Consider the following 14,876-nt stretch of genomic DNA (forward strand, 5'->3'; position numbering starts at 1 on the left):
CGCTGAGGACTTCACATGCATCACCTGAGTTAATTCTCACCAAACCTTTATGAGGTAGGTGGATTTATTATCTTCCACTGAGGAAACTAAAATTTAAATTGGTTAACTCCTTCAAGGCCACACATTTTGGGTGGAGGAGCAGGGATTGAAATCAGATGAGAATCTGAAACCTCGTTCTCAATTACTACTCATACCAGTGCCTCCGTTTTTCTTGAGCGTCCGCCTGCCCGCCCCCACGCTGGCGTGCAGCCGGGACCACGGACATCTGAGCGGCTACTCAGCCGGGGTACCTACAGCCCCTGGCTCCACACAAGCGCCGGTCTGACAGCAGGTGGCAAGCTTGTCCTCTTCTCAAGCTAGCACTGGAAGGGCTGCTTGCTGGGGAGACCGGAGATGGGTGGAGCTACCACTCGGACGCCTGCAGGACCCTACCAAAAAGAATCCTGCAGGGAGCCGGATGAGGAGCACCTCACAGCTGCCAGTTCCCTGCCAGGCTACCCGCTGTAGCTGGTTTGAGGGCTCAGTGAGGCTTTGAACTGCAACTAATGGCCACAGATGTCAATGCTGGAAAGGCCCTACAATGCATTTAGTTGATTTCCCAACTTTGCCGAAAGCCATCTCTATTACTTGCCCCCCCCCTCCAAGGCTAGTTTAAGTTGCTTCATACTCAAGAACATTTACAGCTTGGGTTCGATGTGTATGTAGCCCGGGCATGGGGCAGGGCTTCATAACATTTGGACACCACGCAGCATAGAGGCCCAGAGAGGGAAAGAGACTGGCCGGAAGCGGCAGAGCCGCGCGGGTGCCAGGACCCAGGTCCCTGCTACGTCCGGAGCCTACGTCACCAGGACACCTCCCCTGGGTCGGCGGCAGAACCCGAGACCCCCGCAGGCTCTAACACAGCCCCACGCCCCACAGTGCGCACGCTCAGTCCAACCCCGCCGCGCACCGCCCACCGCGAACATCCGGCTCCTGCGTGTGTGCTCAAGAGGGAAACTGAGGCGGGGGCGTGCCAGTGAATTCATTCCTTCCTCAGTCCACCCGCAGGCCTACAAAGCTGTCTCCCCCTCCTCAGCGCCACAATGAACAGCAGGGACGGATGGGAAGAAGGGGAGGGTGCCGAAAGCAAGCTGGGTGCGAGAAGCCAGCCGACCCTGCCACACTCAAGATGGCGGCGCGGCCGTGGCGAGGTCCCTCAGAGGCGGTACCAGCGCATGCGCAGCGCGGAGTCCCGGCCCGGGACACAAGATGGCGGCAGCGGCGCTGGGGAGGGCGAGGCGGAGGCGGCAAAACGGGCGGTCGAGCAGAACGTGTAGCCGCGTCCCCTCGAGTCCGCTCCGGGCAGGTAAGAGTCCCAGGAAGCCATGGTCCCGCAGCGAGCCGCGCCAGGGTCTGGGGATCCGAAGCTGGGGGGCGGCAGCCCCTCCGGCGCTTTCTGCTCGGGACTGCCGCTTGCCCCGTCTCTGTTGCCGCCGCCATCTTAGACCCGCGGGTGGGCAGCCGTGCCGGTGGCCGAAGTGAGGGGGGTGGGCCCGGAGAACCCGAGCGGAGCGGCCTCTAGAGCCCCTCCGCTGCTGCCGCCGCCACCGCCTTTGTGTCGGGCTCCGACTCTGAGTCGCTTCAGCCCGGGGGCGGGAGCGCGCGGCGGGGCGGGGGGCGGAGCCCGGGAGATGGGCCGGCGCGCGCGCGCGCCAAACAGCCCAACCTCGCTGGGGGAGGGGGAGGGGAAGGGGCGCGCGCGCGCTGGGGCTTGCATCTCGCCTTCGCGCGCCGTCGCGCCTGCGTATTTTGGTCGCCCTTTGACGCCTCCCTACTGGGCCGGAGAATTCTGGTTGGTACATTGCGGAGATGGTTCCGCCCCACCTGCCTCCAATCCCGGACTCGGACTCAGGCTTCTGGTGGGTTCCTCTGGTTGCGCAGATACAGTTGTTTATCCTTGAGCAGCGGTAATTCTGAAACTGCGGTATGCGTGGGGGTCGGGAAGCCACAGAATAAATAAAAACGTTATCTTAAGAGCAGTTATGTCTTACTGGGAGCGTACAATGCTGGACTCTACATATAACGGTCGCGTGATTCCGGTTTATAAGCCGGAAAGCAGAAGGGCTCGGAATCCGGGTCTGTCCAACCCAGGGGCTGGTACTTCGGCCACAGACCTGCTGCACTCAAGTCACGTAGGAAATTAAAAATGGTTTTAATTGCAAAAAATGGGTAAATTTTTTCAAATAGTGTGAAAAAGTGAGTCATCCTGTCTCCCAGTCACTCTTAGGGTGCGTTTTAAAAATACAAATTCTTGTGTGCCTCACCTCCGTATTTCTGTCTTCTGAGATGCGCAGTGAGGCACAGGAGTCTGATTTTTTTTTTTTTTTTTTACAAACTCCAAGATGATTCTGATGCACAGCTGGCTTTGGAAATACTGCAGTGTCCCCATTTAGTCTCACACTAAGCTGTGCCGCTTGTGCGTATTCTGCAAAGTTCATCTACCCGGTGCATCAATATCACAGGAGGTTTCTTGGGGAAAATATTTTTCGGTAAAGGCTAACAAGATGTGTCACATAATGTATTTGCATGTTTTTATTTTTGCAAGACATTATTCAGAGCGTGTCTTTGACTTGCTGTGGGAGGCTTGGGAATGTGCCCCCCAGATCAGTGATAGATGTTTGTTGATTTTTCTCTGGTCTAAGGGTACTTTATTTTTTTATTTTTATTTATTTATTTTGAGACGGAGTCTTGCTGGGCTGGGCTGGGCTGGGGTGCAGTGGTGCGATCTCAGCTCACTGCAAGCTCCGCCTCCCGGGTTCACGCCACTCTCCTGCCTCAGCCTCCCGAGTAGCTGGGACTACAGGCTCCCGCCGCCACGCCCGGCTAATTTTTTTTTTTTTTTTTTTTTTTTGTATTTTTAGTAGAGACAGGGTTTCACCGTGTTAGCCAGGGTGGTGTCGATCTCCTGACCTCGTGATCCGCCCACCTGGGCCTCCCAAAGTGCTGGGATTACAGGCGTGAGCCACCGCGCCCGGCCTATTTTATTTTTTAAGAGATGAGGTCTTGCCCTGTCACCCAGGCTGGAGCACAGTGGCATGATCATACTTCACTGCAGCCTCGAACTCCTGGGCTCAAGTGACCCTTCCACCTCAGTCTCCTGAGTGGCTGGGACTGCAGGTGCAATTTTTTTATTTGGACCCGGCGCAGTGGCTCACACCTGTAATCCCAGCACTTTCGGAGGCCCAGGTGGGTGGATCTCTTGAGGTCAGGAGTTCGAGACCAGCCTGGCCAACATGGTGAAACCCCGTCTCTACTGAAAGTACAGAAAATTAGCCAGCTGTGGCTCATGCCTGTAATCCCAGCTACTGAGAGGCTGACACAAGAGAATCGCTTGAACCCAGGAGTTGGAGGTTGCAGTGAGTCGAGATCGTGCAGTGCACTCCAGCCTGGGTGACAGAGTGAGACTCTGTCTCAAAGAAAACCAAAACCAAACAAAAAGCTTTATTTATTGTAGAGTTGGGGGCTCACTATGTTGCCGAGGCTGGTTTTGAACTCCTAGCCTCAAGAAATCCCCAGCTCCCAAGCTGCCAAAGCCACCGTGCCCAGCCTAAGGGTACTTCAGTTGGCAGGACTGGCTACAGAGTTTGTGGGGCCCAGTGTGCAAGATGAAAATGCGAGCTCCTTGTTAAAAAGTTATTAAAAATTTTAAGACAGTGATGGCAGAGCCTTAAACCAAGCTCAGGGCTTTCCTGAATGTGGATCCCTGTGCAGCCGCGCAGGTCACATGCCCATGAAAGCAAACTTATTGGTGAGAAAGCTTAAGAGGTATCATTTTCATCCCCTGTATTCCCTCATCCCCTCTCCCGGTGTGTCCTGCCCTGGAGGCCCCCAACTTGCTCTTTGTTTTTGCCCCTCTCGTCCCTGCCCTGCAGCATCCCACAGGTCTGTGACTGTTCTCCTATTTGCTTTCCAGCTGCTGATGCAAGGAATCCCCTGGGCCCCCGTCCACTCCACTGCTGACCAGCCCATCCGCCTGTGCTGAGTCTTCCTGCAGGCCTTTCCTTGCCTCTCTGGGACCCTGTGGGGGTCCATCCGGCTGGAGAAGAAAAGCCTCTCATGCTAGCGTTGCAGACCCCAGAGGGTGAGAGAAAGGGGGACTTCATGCAGTCTTGAAACCTGTGGGCTCAGCCCCCAAGGCATCAGGAATTCTTCCTGCCCAGAGAATCAAGGCAGCTTCATTTTTTTCGTACCTTGGTCAGTGGTTCTCAACCTTACTGTTATCAAGGCCCTTTTTGTTGTACATATGTCCTGTTGCCCCCTGCATTTTTATCTGCCAAACTGTACTGATGGAGTAACCATGCACTTTTCCCTTCCTAAATTAATGAAGACATCTATGACAGAGTGTACAATAAAATCAGTGTCCCAGTGATTCCTATGATGTCGTCAACAACCAATCAGAGCTTCTGATCAGCATGAGATAATCAGTGTGACCACAATGAATTGATAAAATTTCAGCATGAAAAGATAACTGATGTTTAAGCCTGCCTTTGTGGTCTTGTTGTGGGTAAAAGTTTGATTTCTTTTGGGTGGTGTGACCTACTGAAAACAACTTTAGCATCACCAGTTCTATCTCAGTTAGCTCCCAGTTGTCTGACAGCCCTAGGCCTGAAGCACTTTGGCTCCTGATGCTGTTGCTGGGTGTGCTTTGGGTCGGGGAGTAGGGAATACAGATCTGAAGGAACTGGCCTCCTTGCTGGTACTTATAGTAAATATTCACCTGGCGATTATGAAGGAGTCAATTAGATAGTCCTTCTCGGTTGCGTTGGTTATTTTAGCAATAGCTGCTTCCTGCCATGTAGTGTAAAATAAGGTGACCAGTTAGATTCCATGCCCTTCCCTAGTGTGCTTTGTTCCTTTTAGATTTTACTGGATGGGAGCAGTAAAATCCCATCTCATTCTGAGAGTTGTTACTATTCCTTCTTGTAGGAATCGCTTCTCAAGGGCAGACCCTGTTCTGTCTTTTTTGCTGGTCTTGGTGCTTTGTAAATATTTGCAGAATCAGTAGTGCTCCTGTTGGGTCCAGGTCCTACGCCTGAGCCCAGGAGAGAGCTGAATTGGACGCAGTTCCTATTCCTGGAAGTTCTGACAGTTTAGTGGGGAGACAAACCCAGCTGATAGATGAGACCATCTGAGTGCTACGACAGAGGTGTTCACGGCCCTGAGGAGGAGCTCTGACCACCTGGCCTGGGGAGGGGAGAGTCAAGGAAGGCTTCCTGGAGGATGTGAACCCAGTAGCAAGCCAGGCAGAGAAGAGGGGGAGGGGCATTTCAGGCAGAGGAAGCAGCAGGAGTGCACCCATTGAACAGCTGGAATTGCAGCTTAGATCCCAGGGCTGCTGTGTGGCACCATGCTGGCCCTCCAGGATAGGACCTGATTGGATCTCTCCACATCCGTGGGTGGTCACTGGGGCCCTGGGTGGATTGTAATTGGCGGGTGAGGGGGTGGAGCTGACACTCTTCGGTCCTCTGTGTGGCAGGTCCTGTGTGGGTGCGGAGATGGCCAATGAGAATCACGGCAGCCCCCGGGAGGAAGCGTCCCTGCTGAGTCACTCCCCGGGTACCTCCAATCAGAGCCAGCCCTGTTCTCCAAAGCCAATCCGCCTGGTTCAGGACCTCCCAGGTACTGAGGGGGAGCAGCAGTGGGGTGGTGGGGTAGGAAGGGCACCCTGGGAGCAGTCCTGACCCTGGCTGGGCTCCGTGCCTGTTTGCAGAGGAGCTGGTGCATGCAGGCTGGGAGAAGTGCTGGAGCCGGAGGGAGAATCGTCCCTACTACTTCAACCGATTCACCAACCAGTCCCTGTGGGAGATGCCCGTGCTGGGGCAGCACGACGTGATTGTGAGTGCTAGCCTAGGGTGGGGGGTCTCAGAGTGGCCTCTGGCACCTGGGCCTTCCCCAAATGTACCCTGAGCAGCCGTTCAGTGCCCAGCCCTGTGCTGGCACCTGCAGATACAATGACAAGCAAGACAGACACAGCCCCTGCCCTCATGGAACCTACACTCAAATGGGGTAGACTGACAAGTAAACAGATGATTGCATGGCTGCTGCACGGTGGGTGCTGTGCTGCGAGGCAGGAATGAACAAGGCAGACTTGCTCCCTACAGTCGCAGAGCACCCATGGGCTGCCAGGAGACAGTAGGATTACAGTTGTAGTCCGTGTATGAGGAATAGTGTTAGAATACATCTAGATCCTGACCTACTCTGGGGAAGGCAAGGAGATGGGAAAAGCTCTGAGAATGAGTGTTTAAGGTGAGAGAATGAGTGAGTGTGGGGAGGAAAAGAACATTCTAGGATCTGACATGTCAGTACGACAGGGGAAGTACAGGCATGAGCTGTCTGGCGGGAACATGGGCTTTTGGGTCCTTCTCAGCTGGGGCAGCATTTCTTTACTGGGCACAGTTGAGACAATTGGCATCTCCATTTTGCATGTGAAGACACTGAGGTTCAAAGATGGGGAACGACTGGCACGAGACCTCACAGTAATAGGCAGAGCAGGACGCACACCTGATGTGAGTTCAGGGCCACACTACTCACCACCATGCATTCTCTCCCTGTTACCAAGAGTTCCATCTGCAGGGCCTTGCTTTTTACAACAATAAGCAGTTTTTGAGCTTTTCCTTTATTCCTCACATTCATTTTGTTCTTGAGGAAAATAATGTGTAATGAGTACTGATCTCATGCCAGATGCCATGTTAAGCAGGTCATATTCACTGACTCATTTAATAATCTCAGTGGTGATGTAGGGCTTAGCATGGCCATTCTGAAGGTGAGAGAACTGGAAGGGAAGTAACACACCCTGTCGCACAGTTGCAAGTTGCAGGCAGGACTGGAGCCCAGTGTTCTCTGCCTGTATCCCAGCCCCTCTGCTCTTCTCTAAGGAGTAGGAGCAGGGGCGGGAGGGCGTGAGGATTCAAAGTCCTGTGGCTCCTAAGCCGCTGGCCCTGGTTGCAACTCTGCTGGTCTCCCTCCACCAGTCGGACCCTTTGGGGCTGAATGCGACCCCACTGCCCCAAGACTCAAGCTTGGTGGAAACCCCCCCGGCTGAGAACAAGCCCAGAAAGCGGCAGCTCTCGGAAGAGCAGCCAAGCGGCAATGGTGTGAAGAAGCCCAAGGTGAGTGTCTGCGGCCAGGAACTGGCTGCCGAGCGGCTGGCTCAGATGGGCAGCCCGCAGGCTCCCTGCAGGGGCTGGGCATCGGCAGGCCAGCCAGGAGGGGGGCCTGGGACACAGTTCACCAGGTGTGCACTGTATTGGATGGAGCCTCTCTGGTGAATCTCCTGACTTGACACCTTTGTGACTTTCACTACAGATTGAAATCCCAGTGACACCCACAGGCCAGTCGGTGCCCAGCTCCCCCAGTATCCCAGGAACCCCAACGCTGAAGATGTGGGGTACATCCCCTGAAGATAAACAGCAGGCAGCTCTCCTACGACCCACTGAGTGAGTCCCTGCTGATTGGCTTGGGGGCACCCATTGCTAACGTCAGCCTGTCTGGGACTGTGGGGTGGTGTGGGTGGGCAGGACATCCTTATCACTCCTCTCTGTGCCCCAAGGGTCTACTGGGACCTGGACATCCAGACCAATGCTGTCATCAAGCACCGGGGGCCTTCAGAGGTGCTGCCCCCTCACCCCGAAGTGGAGCTGCTCCGCTCTCAGCTCATCCTGAAGCTTCGGCAGCACTACCGGGAGCTGTGCCAGCAGCGAGAGGGTACCTGCCTCTGGGCTGTGGCCTCCTTTATTTCCACCCACCTTTAGCAAGAGCCAGGTTTGGCCAGGCCAGTTTGGGGATGGCGGAGTGGGGCCCAGTGGTGAGCCATGATCACACCAGTGCACTCCAGCCTGAGTGACAGAGCAAGGCCCTGTTTCAAAAAAACCAAAAAAACAAGAGTATTTATACCTTAGGATTCTATGATAAGCGTTAAGTAAAATGGGTAAGTATTAAATAAACTGTAGTTTTTGATTTTTTTTTTTTTTTGAGATGGAGTCTCGCTCTGTAGCACATGCTGGAGTACAGTGGCACCATCTCCGCTTACTGCATCATCCTCCTCCTGGGTCCTGGTTCAAGCAATTCTCCTGTCTCAGCGTCCCGAGTAGCGGGATTACAGGTGCACACCACCATGCCCAGCTCATTTTTGTATTTTTAATAGAGACGGGGTGTCACGATGTTGGCCAGGCTGGTCTTGAACTCCTGACCTTGTGATCCGCCCGCCTCAGCCTCCCACAGTGCTGGGATTACAGGCATGAGCCACCACAACTGGCCAATTTTTTTTTAAGAGACAGGATCTGGCTATGTTGCCTAGGCTGGTCTTGTACTCCTGGGTTCAAGCCTTGTGCTTGCCTTGGCCTCCCACAGTGCTGGGATTACAGATGTGAGCCACCATGCCTGGCCTAGTTTTTAATTTTTATGATTAGTAATAAACCTATTTAACCTTGCTCAAATATAGAATCCTCTGGTCTTTCACCTTTTTTTTTTTTTTTTTAATTTTTTTTTCTTGAGACGGCGTCTCGCTGTGTCGCCCAGGCTGGAGTGCAATGGCGTGATCTCGGCTCACTGCAACCTCCACCTCCCGGGTTCAAGCGATTCTCCTGCCCCAGCCTCCCGAGTAGCTGGGACTACAGGTGCCCGCCACCATGCCCAGCTAATTTTTATACTTTTAATAGAGATGGGGTTTCACCATGTTGGCCAGGATGGTCTCGATCTCTTGACCTTGTGATCCACCCGCCTTGGCCTCCCAAAGTGCTGGGATTACAGGCGTGAGCCAGCGTGCCCGGCCCACCCTTTTTTTTTTTTTTTTTACATTATGTGATACTTTTTTTTTTTTTTCTTTTTCTAAGATGGAGTTTTGCTCTTGTTGCCCTGGCTGGAGTGCAATGGCACGGTCTCGGCTCACTGCAACCTCTGCCTCCCGAGTTCAAGCGATTCTCCTGCCTCAGCCTCCTGAGTAGCTGGGAATACAGGCACATGGCACCACACCCGGCTAATTTTTGTATTTTTAGTAGAGATGGGTTTTTTCCATGTTGGCAAGGCTGGTCTCGAACTCCTGACCTCAGGTGATCCACCCACCTCGGCCTCCTGAAGTGCTGGGATTACAGGCGTGACCCACTGCACCCGGCCTTTTTATTCTTTTCTTTTGAAACAAGGTCTTGCTCTGTCACCCAGGTTGGAGTGCAATGGCGCGACCACAGCTCACTGCAGCTTCAGCCACCCGGGTTCAAGCAATCCTCCCGCCTCAGCCTCCTGAGGAACTGGAACACCCAGCTAATTTCTTTTTTTTTTTTTTTTTGGTAGAGACAGGCTCTTACTGTGTTGCCCAGGCTGGTCTTGAACTCCTGGGCTCAAGCTGTCCTTCCACCTTAGCCTTCCAAAGTGCTGAGATTACAGGTGTGTGTCACTACACCTGGCTAGATACTTATCAACAGTATAAAAGTAGTGATTCTTAGAATATATTTTGGGAAATGCAGCCTAGAAGCTTCTGAAGTGGGACTGTGTCTTGCTTACTGCTGAATGCAATGTTTCCTATACGTGCCAAGCTCCAAGTGGGACTGCTTGATTAAATCCAGGCCTTCAGCGGCTTTTGTGTCCTGCAGGCATTGAGCCTCCACGGGAGTCTTTCAACCGCTGGATGCTGGAGCGCAAGGTGGTAGACAAAGGATCTGACCCCCTGTTGCCCAGCAACTGTGAACCAGTCGTGTCACCTTCCATGTTTCGTGAAATCATGAACGACATTCCCATCAGGTACAGCCCCACAGCTGGGGATGACGCTGGGCCATTTGGTTTCTGTGCCCAGTCATGTATAGAAGGCCTCTAACTCTGCCCACTCTCTAATGCAGGTTATCCCGAATCAAGTTCCGGGAGGAAGCCAAGCGCCTGCTCTTTAAATATGCGGAGGCCGCCAGGCGGCTCATCGAGTCCAGGTTTGCCTCTGTCTTCTGCCCCAGGCAAGATAGGTCTGTGATTAAAGTGGGAGGTCATAGGCCATCTTGCCCAGTCTCATGCAGGGCTGTCATTGCTCTCGGTGGCAGAAGTGGGGCCAGCTCCCAAAGGCAGAACAAGGGCTGTGATGGAAGCTAGGGGTTGATGCCCAGCGAGCACATGGAATTGGGGTGAGGAGGGTGGAGCCGAGCCATTCCTTTCTTCTGCCCTCCCCTTGACTGGCAGGAGTGCATCCCCTGATAGTAGGAAGGTGGTCAAATGGAATGTGGAAGACACCTTTAGCTGGCTTCGGAAGGACCACTCAGCCTCCAAGGAGGATTACATGGTGAGTGGGTCCCTGGGTGAGAAGGCCAGTTTTAGGGCTCTGTGGCCACTTCCTCCAGGAAGCCTACTCTGCCTGTCCAGGCTGGGCAAGGCCTCCCCCAGTGGCCTATTCTTGTGCAGTACGGCAGACGTTCGACATTTCGTCAGTCCCCAAACTCATGACTGTGGAGATGTTTCTCTAGGCTCCTGGCTTTCTCTGGCAGAACATTTCCATTAACAATCTTAAGGGAGTCTTATGCTTGGCCACACACCACAGATAGCTGCCTTTCAGCCTAATGAATGTTCAGCATCTCCCTTGAGTAGATTTTTGGAAACAGATTGACAGCCTGCTTTTTTTGGGTGTATGTATTCATATCATAGTTAAGAGCTACCATCAGATTCAATTCCCTACTCTTAATGTGTCCAAAACAATTCTGTTTTCTGGCCAAAGCCTATCACTTCTTAAACCTCTCCACCAGCACTAGCAATGGGCTTTCTTTTCAGGACCATATTTCACAAGAGACAAGGTTTCGCACTTCACGATAGTAACTGTGTACTTGACACGTAGAGAGTGACAAAGGTAGGTGTACTCACTAGCCAGAGTGACTCATTCTCACTCTTCAGTTTTACACGTGTGATTCAGCAAAATTACAAATCCCGACAGTCATCTTTGCAAGTAGCTAAAAGCTCAAATCTCAAGTCTGCAGCAACCAAGCACCCTGTTTTGTAATTGTGTCTTTCCCCAATAGACTGCAAACACCATAAGCTGGGACCGTGCTGGTTTGTCTGTTTCTCCAGTAATTATCTTGGGATCTAGCACTGTAACCCCAACAAAAGCTACTGGCATTTATTGTACACTTACTGTATGCCAGGCATTTGGTAAGCCCTTAAGGGAAATGATCACATTTAATATTCAAACTGCCCTGTTAGGTATCTCGCGTCCCCTTGACACTTGAGGAATAATAAGATTGAGAGAAGCCAGGGGATTTGTCCAAGTGACACGGCTAGTCAGCAGCAGAGCTGGTTTCAAAACAAGGACTGCTGGACTCCAACAGCCCTGCAGTTACCTGCCAGCCCAGCTGAGCCCCTCTGGCCTCCACTAGCACCCTGATCCAGAATGTCTCCTCTAGGATCGCCTGGAGCATCTGCGGAGGCAGTGTGGCCCCCACGTCTCGGCCGCAGCCAAGGACTCTGTGGAAGGCATCTGCAGTAAGATCTACCATATCTCCCTGGAGTACGTCAAACGGATCCGAGAGAAGCACCTTGCCATCCTCAAGGAAAACAACATCTCAGGTAGGGGAAAGGTGGAGGAGGAGCCAGCTGTGATGCCATCAGCTCTATACCCTGATGGAAGGGACAAGTGAGACTGAGCCTCAAGGCCAGGGACTGGTTTGGGGCAGAACCTGCTGTGTCCTTTGGCTGTACTTCTCTGGGAAACAGGGAGAAGTGATAAAGGGAGAGCCAGATGGTGGTGGTGGTGAAAGATAGGCTGGGAGTCGTAGTTAGGTGTACCTGAATTTACAGCCATTCTCTGCAAGCCTTACTTTCCCCAGACTGAAGTGTAGCACCTGGTGGTAGGATTGTGTGAGTACTCACAGGTAACTCAAGTAAACCATGTGGCCCCAAAAGATCCCCAAATAAAGGATCATCGCTATTACGATGATGGCGATGCACTTCTTGTTTTTCTGCCCGGCAGCACGACCCATAGGCCTGAGCCTTCTTGCCTACCAGCCCAAGGCACGGCATACGGGGGCCTGCTTCGGTACTCAGCGTGTTGACACAGGCCACCAGTTTCTGCCCCAGCCAGTTGCCTGGCTGGTTTCTTTTCATGGCTTTTCATTCCCTTTCTACTGAACTGGGCCACAGTATACTGATCTGTGGAATGGGACTTCCCTCTCTTGGTACAAAGCATGTGGCCCACAGTGGCTGCAGCGTGAGAATGAGGAGTGTGGTCCCTCACTGCTCTCCCTGCCCACAGAGGAGGTGGAGGCCCCTGAGGTGGAGCCCCGCCTAGTGTACTGCTACCCAGTCCGGCTGGCTGTGTCTGCACCCCCCATGCCCAGCGTGGAGATGCACATGGAGAACAACGTGGTCTGCATCCGGTATAAGGGAGAGATGGTCAAGGTCAGCCGCAACTACTTCAGCAAGCTGGTAAGAGCTGCGGGGAGGAAGGCCCTAGCTGATGGCATGAGTCAGGGCCTAGGATCTTTCCTGAGCAGAGTCCCCAGCAGGAGGCCAGTGATGAGGACATGAGGGAGCACTGCTGAAGGCCACTCCTCTCTGTCCCGCTCCACAGTGGCTCCTTTACCGCTACAGCTGCATTGATGACTCTGCCTTTGAGAGGTTCCTGCCCCGGGTCTGGTGTCTTCTCCGACGGTACCAGGTACAGGCCTGGGGCAGCAGGGAGGGCTCCCCAGGAGGGAATAGGGAGGGTGAGCCCCAGGTGCTGACTGTGGCCACTCCACAGATGATGTTCGGCGTGGGCCTCTACGAGGGGACTGGCCTGCAGGGATCGCTGCCTGTGCATGTCTTTGAGGCCCTCCACCGACTCTTTGGCGTCAGCTTCGAGTGCTTCGCCTCACCCCTCAACTGCTACTTCCGCCAGTACTGTTCTGCCTTCCCCGACACAGACGGCTACTTTGGCTCCCGCGGGTGAGGGCCAAGGGCTGCCCTCTACCCAGGCCATTGAAGTGGTCCTCCAGAGCACAGGGCCCGCCTCTGCTGGCTGTAGTGTCAGGCAGGCTTGGGTGAAGTCCCTGCCTCCACGTCTTACCGGCTATGTGACCTTGGACATGTTGCTTAACTTGTGGGAGCCTGAGCTTTTGTGGTTCTGTCGGCAGGCATGTGACACCCCTAAACTGGCCTGTGGGTTTCTCAGTGAGTCAGTTCTGGGTGGAATAGGAACACGTGGTCCCAAGCCCTGAGAGGAGTGAGAAGTGGGGCCACAGACCTCAGAGGCCTTACAAACTAGGGGTTGAGGTGAGCACAGATGAGAGAAGGTAATGCCGTCTCCAGAAGGAAGACTGGTCAGGACCTCCAGAGGTCCAGAGCTCAGCAGCTGGGGATCCTGGGTGTAGCTTCTGCTGTGGTGGTGGTGGGCTCGGAACTGGATTTGAATTCCAGCTTGGTGAACATGGGCATCCCAGCCTGAGCCTCACTCACTGTCCTCATTCATTCGGTGGAGATGGTCATGCCTTGTGCCCCAATGAATTGGGGTAAATGCTGGCTTCTGGACAGGCCATCTCTTCAGTGTGGCTGCCTAGGGTTGGGGGTGGCACCTGTTTCTGGTTGAGGGACTGGGTCCTGATGGGACTTAGAATGCTCACTCCTGTCCCCAGGCCCTGCCTAGACTTTGCTCCACTAAGTGGTTCATTTGAGGCCAACCCTCCCTTCTGCGAGGAGCTCATGGATGCCATGGTCTCTCACTTTGAGGTGGGTGCACTGCCACGGTGAGGGGTGGGCAACAGGCAGGAATGCCAGCCACCTGGGAGGTAGCCCCTGACATCCACCCTGTGTCCCCTTCCACAGAGACTGCTTGAGAGCTCACCAGAGCCCCTGTCCTTCATCGTGTTCATCCCTGAGTGGCGGGAACCCCCAACACCAGCGCTCACCCGCATGGAGCAGAGCCGCTTCAAACGCCACCAGTTGATCCTGCCTGCCTTTGAGCATGAGTACCGCAGCGGCTCCCAGCACATCTGCAAGAAGTGGGTGCCAGGGAGGGCAGGGGAAGGAGGCTGGGCTGGCCAGGCCAGGCCCAGCCCCACCCTGAGCCATTGCCTTTGCCCGCAGGGAGGAAATGCACTACAAGGCCGTCCACAACACGGCCGTGCTCTTCCTACAGAACGACCCTGGCTTTGCCAAGTGGGCACCGACGCCTGAACGGCTGCAGGAGCTGAGTGCTGCCTACCGGCAGTCAGGCCGCAGCCACAGCTCTGGTTCTTCCTCATCGTCCTCCTTGGAGCCCAAGGACCGGGACTCGGGCCGTGAGCAGGGTCCTAGCCGCGAGCCTCACCCCACTTAACATATCCTGCGGGGAGGAGGAGCCCCAGGGGTGCTGGTCTGGACTGCTGGGACTCGGGCCCCTGGGGCCTGAGAGGGACCCCGGCTGCCACTGACATAGGAAGATTATGGTTCTGCCAGGGCTCCCCTCCCTGCCTGTCCCCAACTCCTCACCTCAAACTCCCTCCAAGTCCCATGTATATAGGTCCTGATGCCTTCCCAACCCTGCCCCTCACCCTGTTGCCACCTTGTTTCATTTGTAAAAGGAAATACAGAAACCCCCCCAAGAATGTGTGAGGGTCTTGAGGGCAGAGAAGGCTGAGGCAGCTGGAGCTACTTCTGGGACCACACTCCCCTCCCTCCAGCAGCTCCTTCTCATGGCCCCTGGGCCTTCACTCCCCTGTCTGGGGTCCCACACAGCTGGGTCCCTGGTGGCCTCTGCCTGGGCTCAGGTCGTCCGAAGAGTCCAAGGCCCTGCATCCCTTATCTCCAAACCGCCCCAGCAGGGCCTGCATGGATACCCCTGGGGATCAGAGGACTGGGAGCTGTACCTATCCCCAACCCAAAAGCCAGACTCTTGCTGGCCTTGGATCCCCACAGTGAGC

The 14,876-nt window shown here is 54.4% G+C and overlaps 1 protein-coding gene across 5 annotated transcripts; it reads left to right on the plus strand.

Annotated features, from left to right (window-relative positions):
• The first annotated feature begins 1,164 nt into the window (after positions 1-1,164).
• On the plus strand, positions 1,165-14,558 carry PCIF1 (phosphorylated CTD interacting factor 1). 5 transcript variants are annotated; one of them, XM_054541493.2, is made up of 17 exons: positions 1,165-1,345; positions 3,953-4,120; positions 5,516-5,658; positions 5,750-5,874; positions 7,011-7,148; positions 7,345-7,475; positions 7,589-7,743; positions 9,624-9,771; positions 9,867-9,950; positions 10,195-10,294; positions 11,403-11,565; positions 12,251-12,423; positions 12,569-12,655; positions 12,740-12,924; positions 13,611-13,704; positions 13,801-13,976; positions 14,062-14,558. In XM_054541493.2, the coding sequence occupies exons 3-17, from the start codon at positions 5,535-5,537 to the stop codon at positions 14,291-14,293; spliced, it is 2,115 nt and encodes a 704-aa protein (XP_054397468.1). In that variant the 5' UTR covers positions 1,165-1,345; positions 3,953-4,120; positions 5,516-5,534; the 3' UTR covers positions 14,294-14,558.
• Positions 14,559-14,876: the final 318 nt, after the last annotated feature.

Source organism: Pongo abelii, chromosome 21, assembly GCF_028885655.2.
Source record: "Pongo abelii isolate AG06213 chromosome 21, NHGRI_mPonAbe1-v2.0_pri, whole genome shotgun sequence".
In the NCBI taxonomy this organism is placed as follows: Eukaryota; Metazoa; Chordata; class Mammalia; order Primates; family Hominidae; genus Pongo; species Pongo abelii.

Coding starts and splice junctions, on each gene's coding strand:
- PCIF1 (XM_054541493.2), top strand. CDS start 5,535: ATGGCCAATGAGAATCACGGCAGCCCCCGGGAGGAAGCGTCCCTGCTG. Junction 5,875..7,010: donor TGGGGCAGCACGACGTGATT/GTGAGTGCTAGC, acceptor TCCCTCCACCAG/TCGGACCCTTTGGGGCTGAA. Junction 7,149..7,344: donor ATGGTGTGAAGAAGCCCAAG/GTGAGTGTCTGC, acceptor CTTTCACTACAG/ATTGAAATCCCAGTGACACC.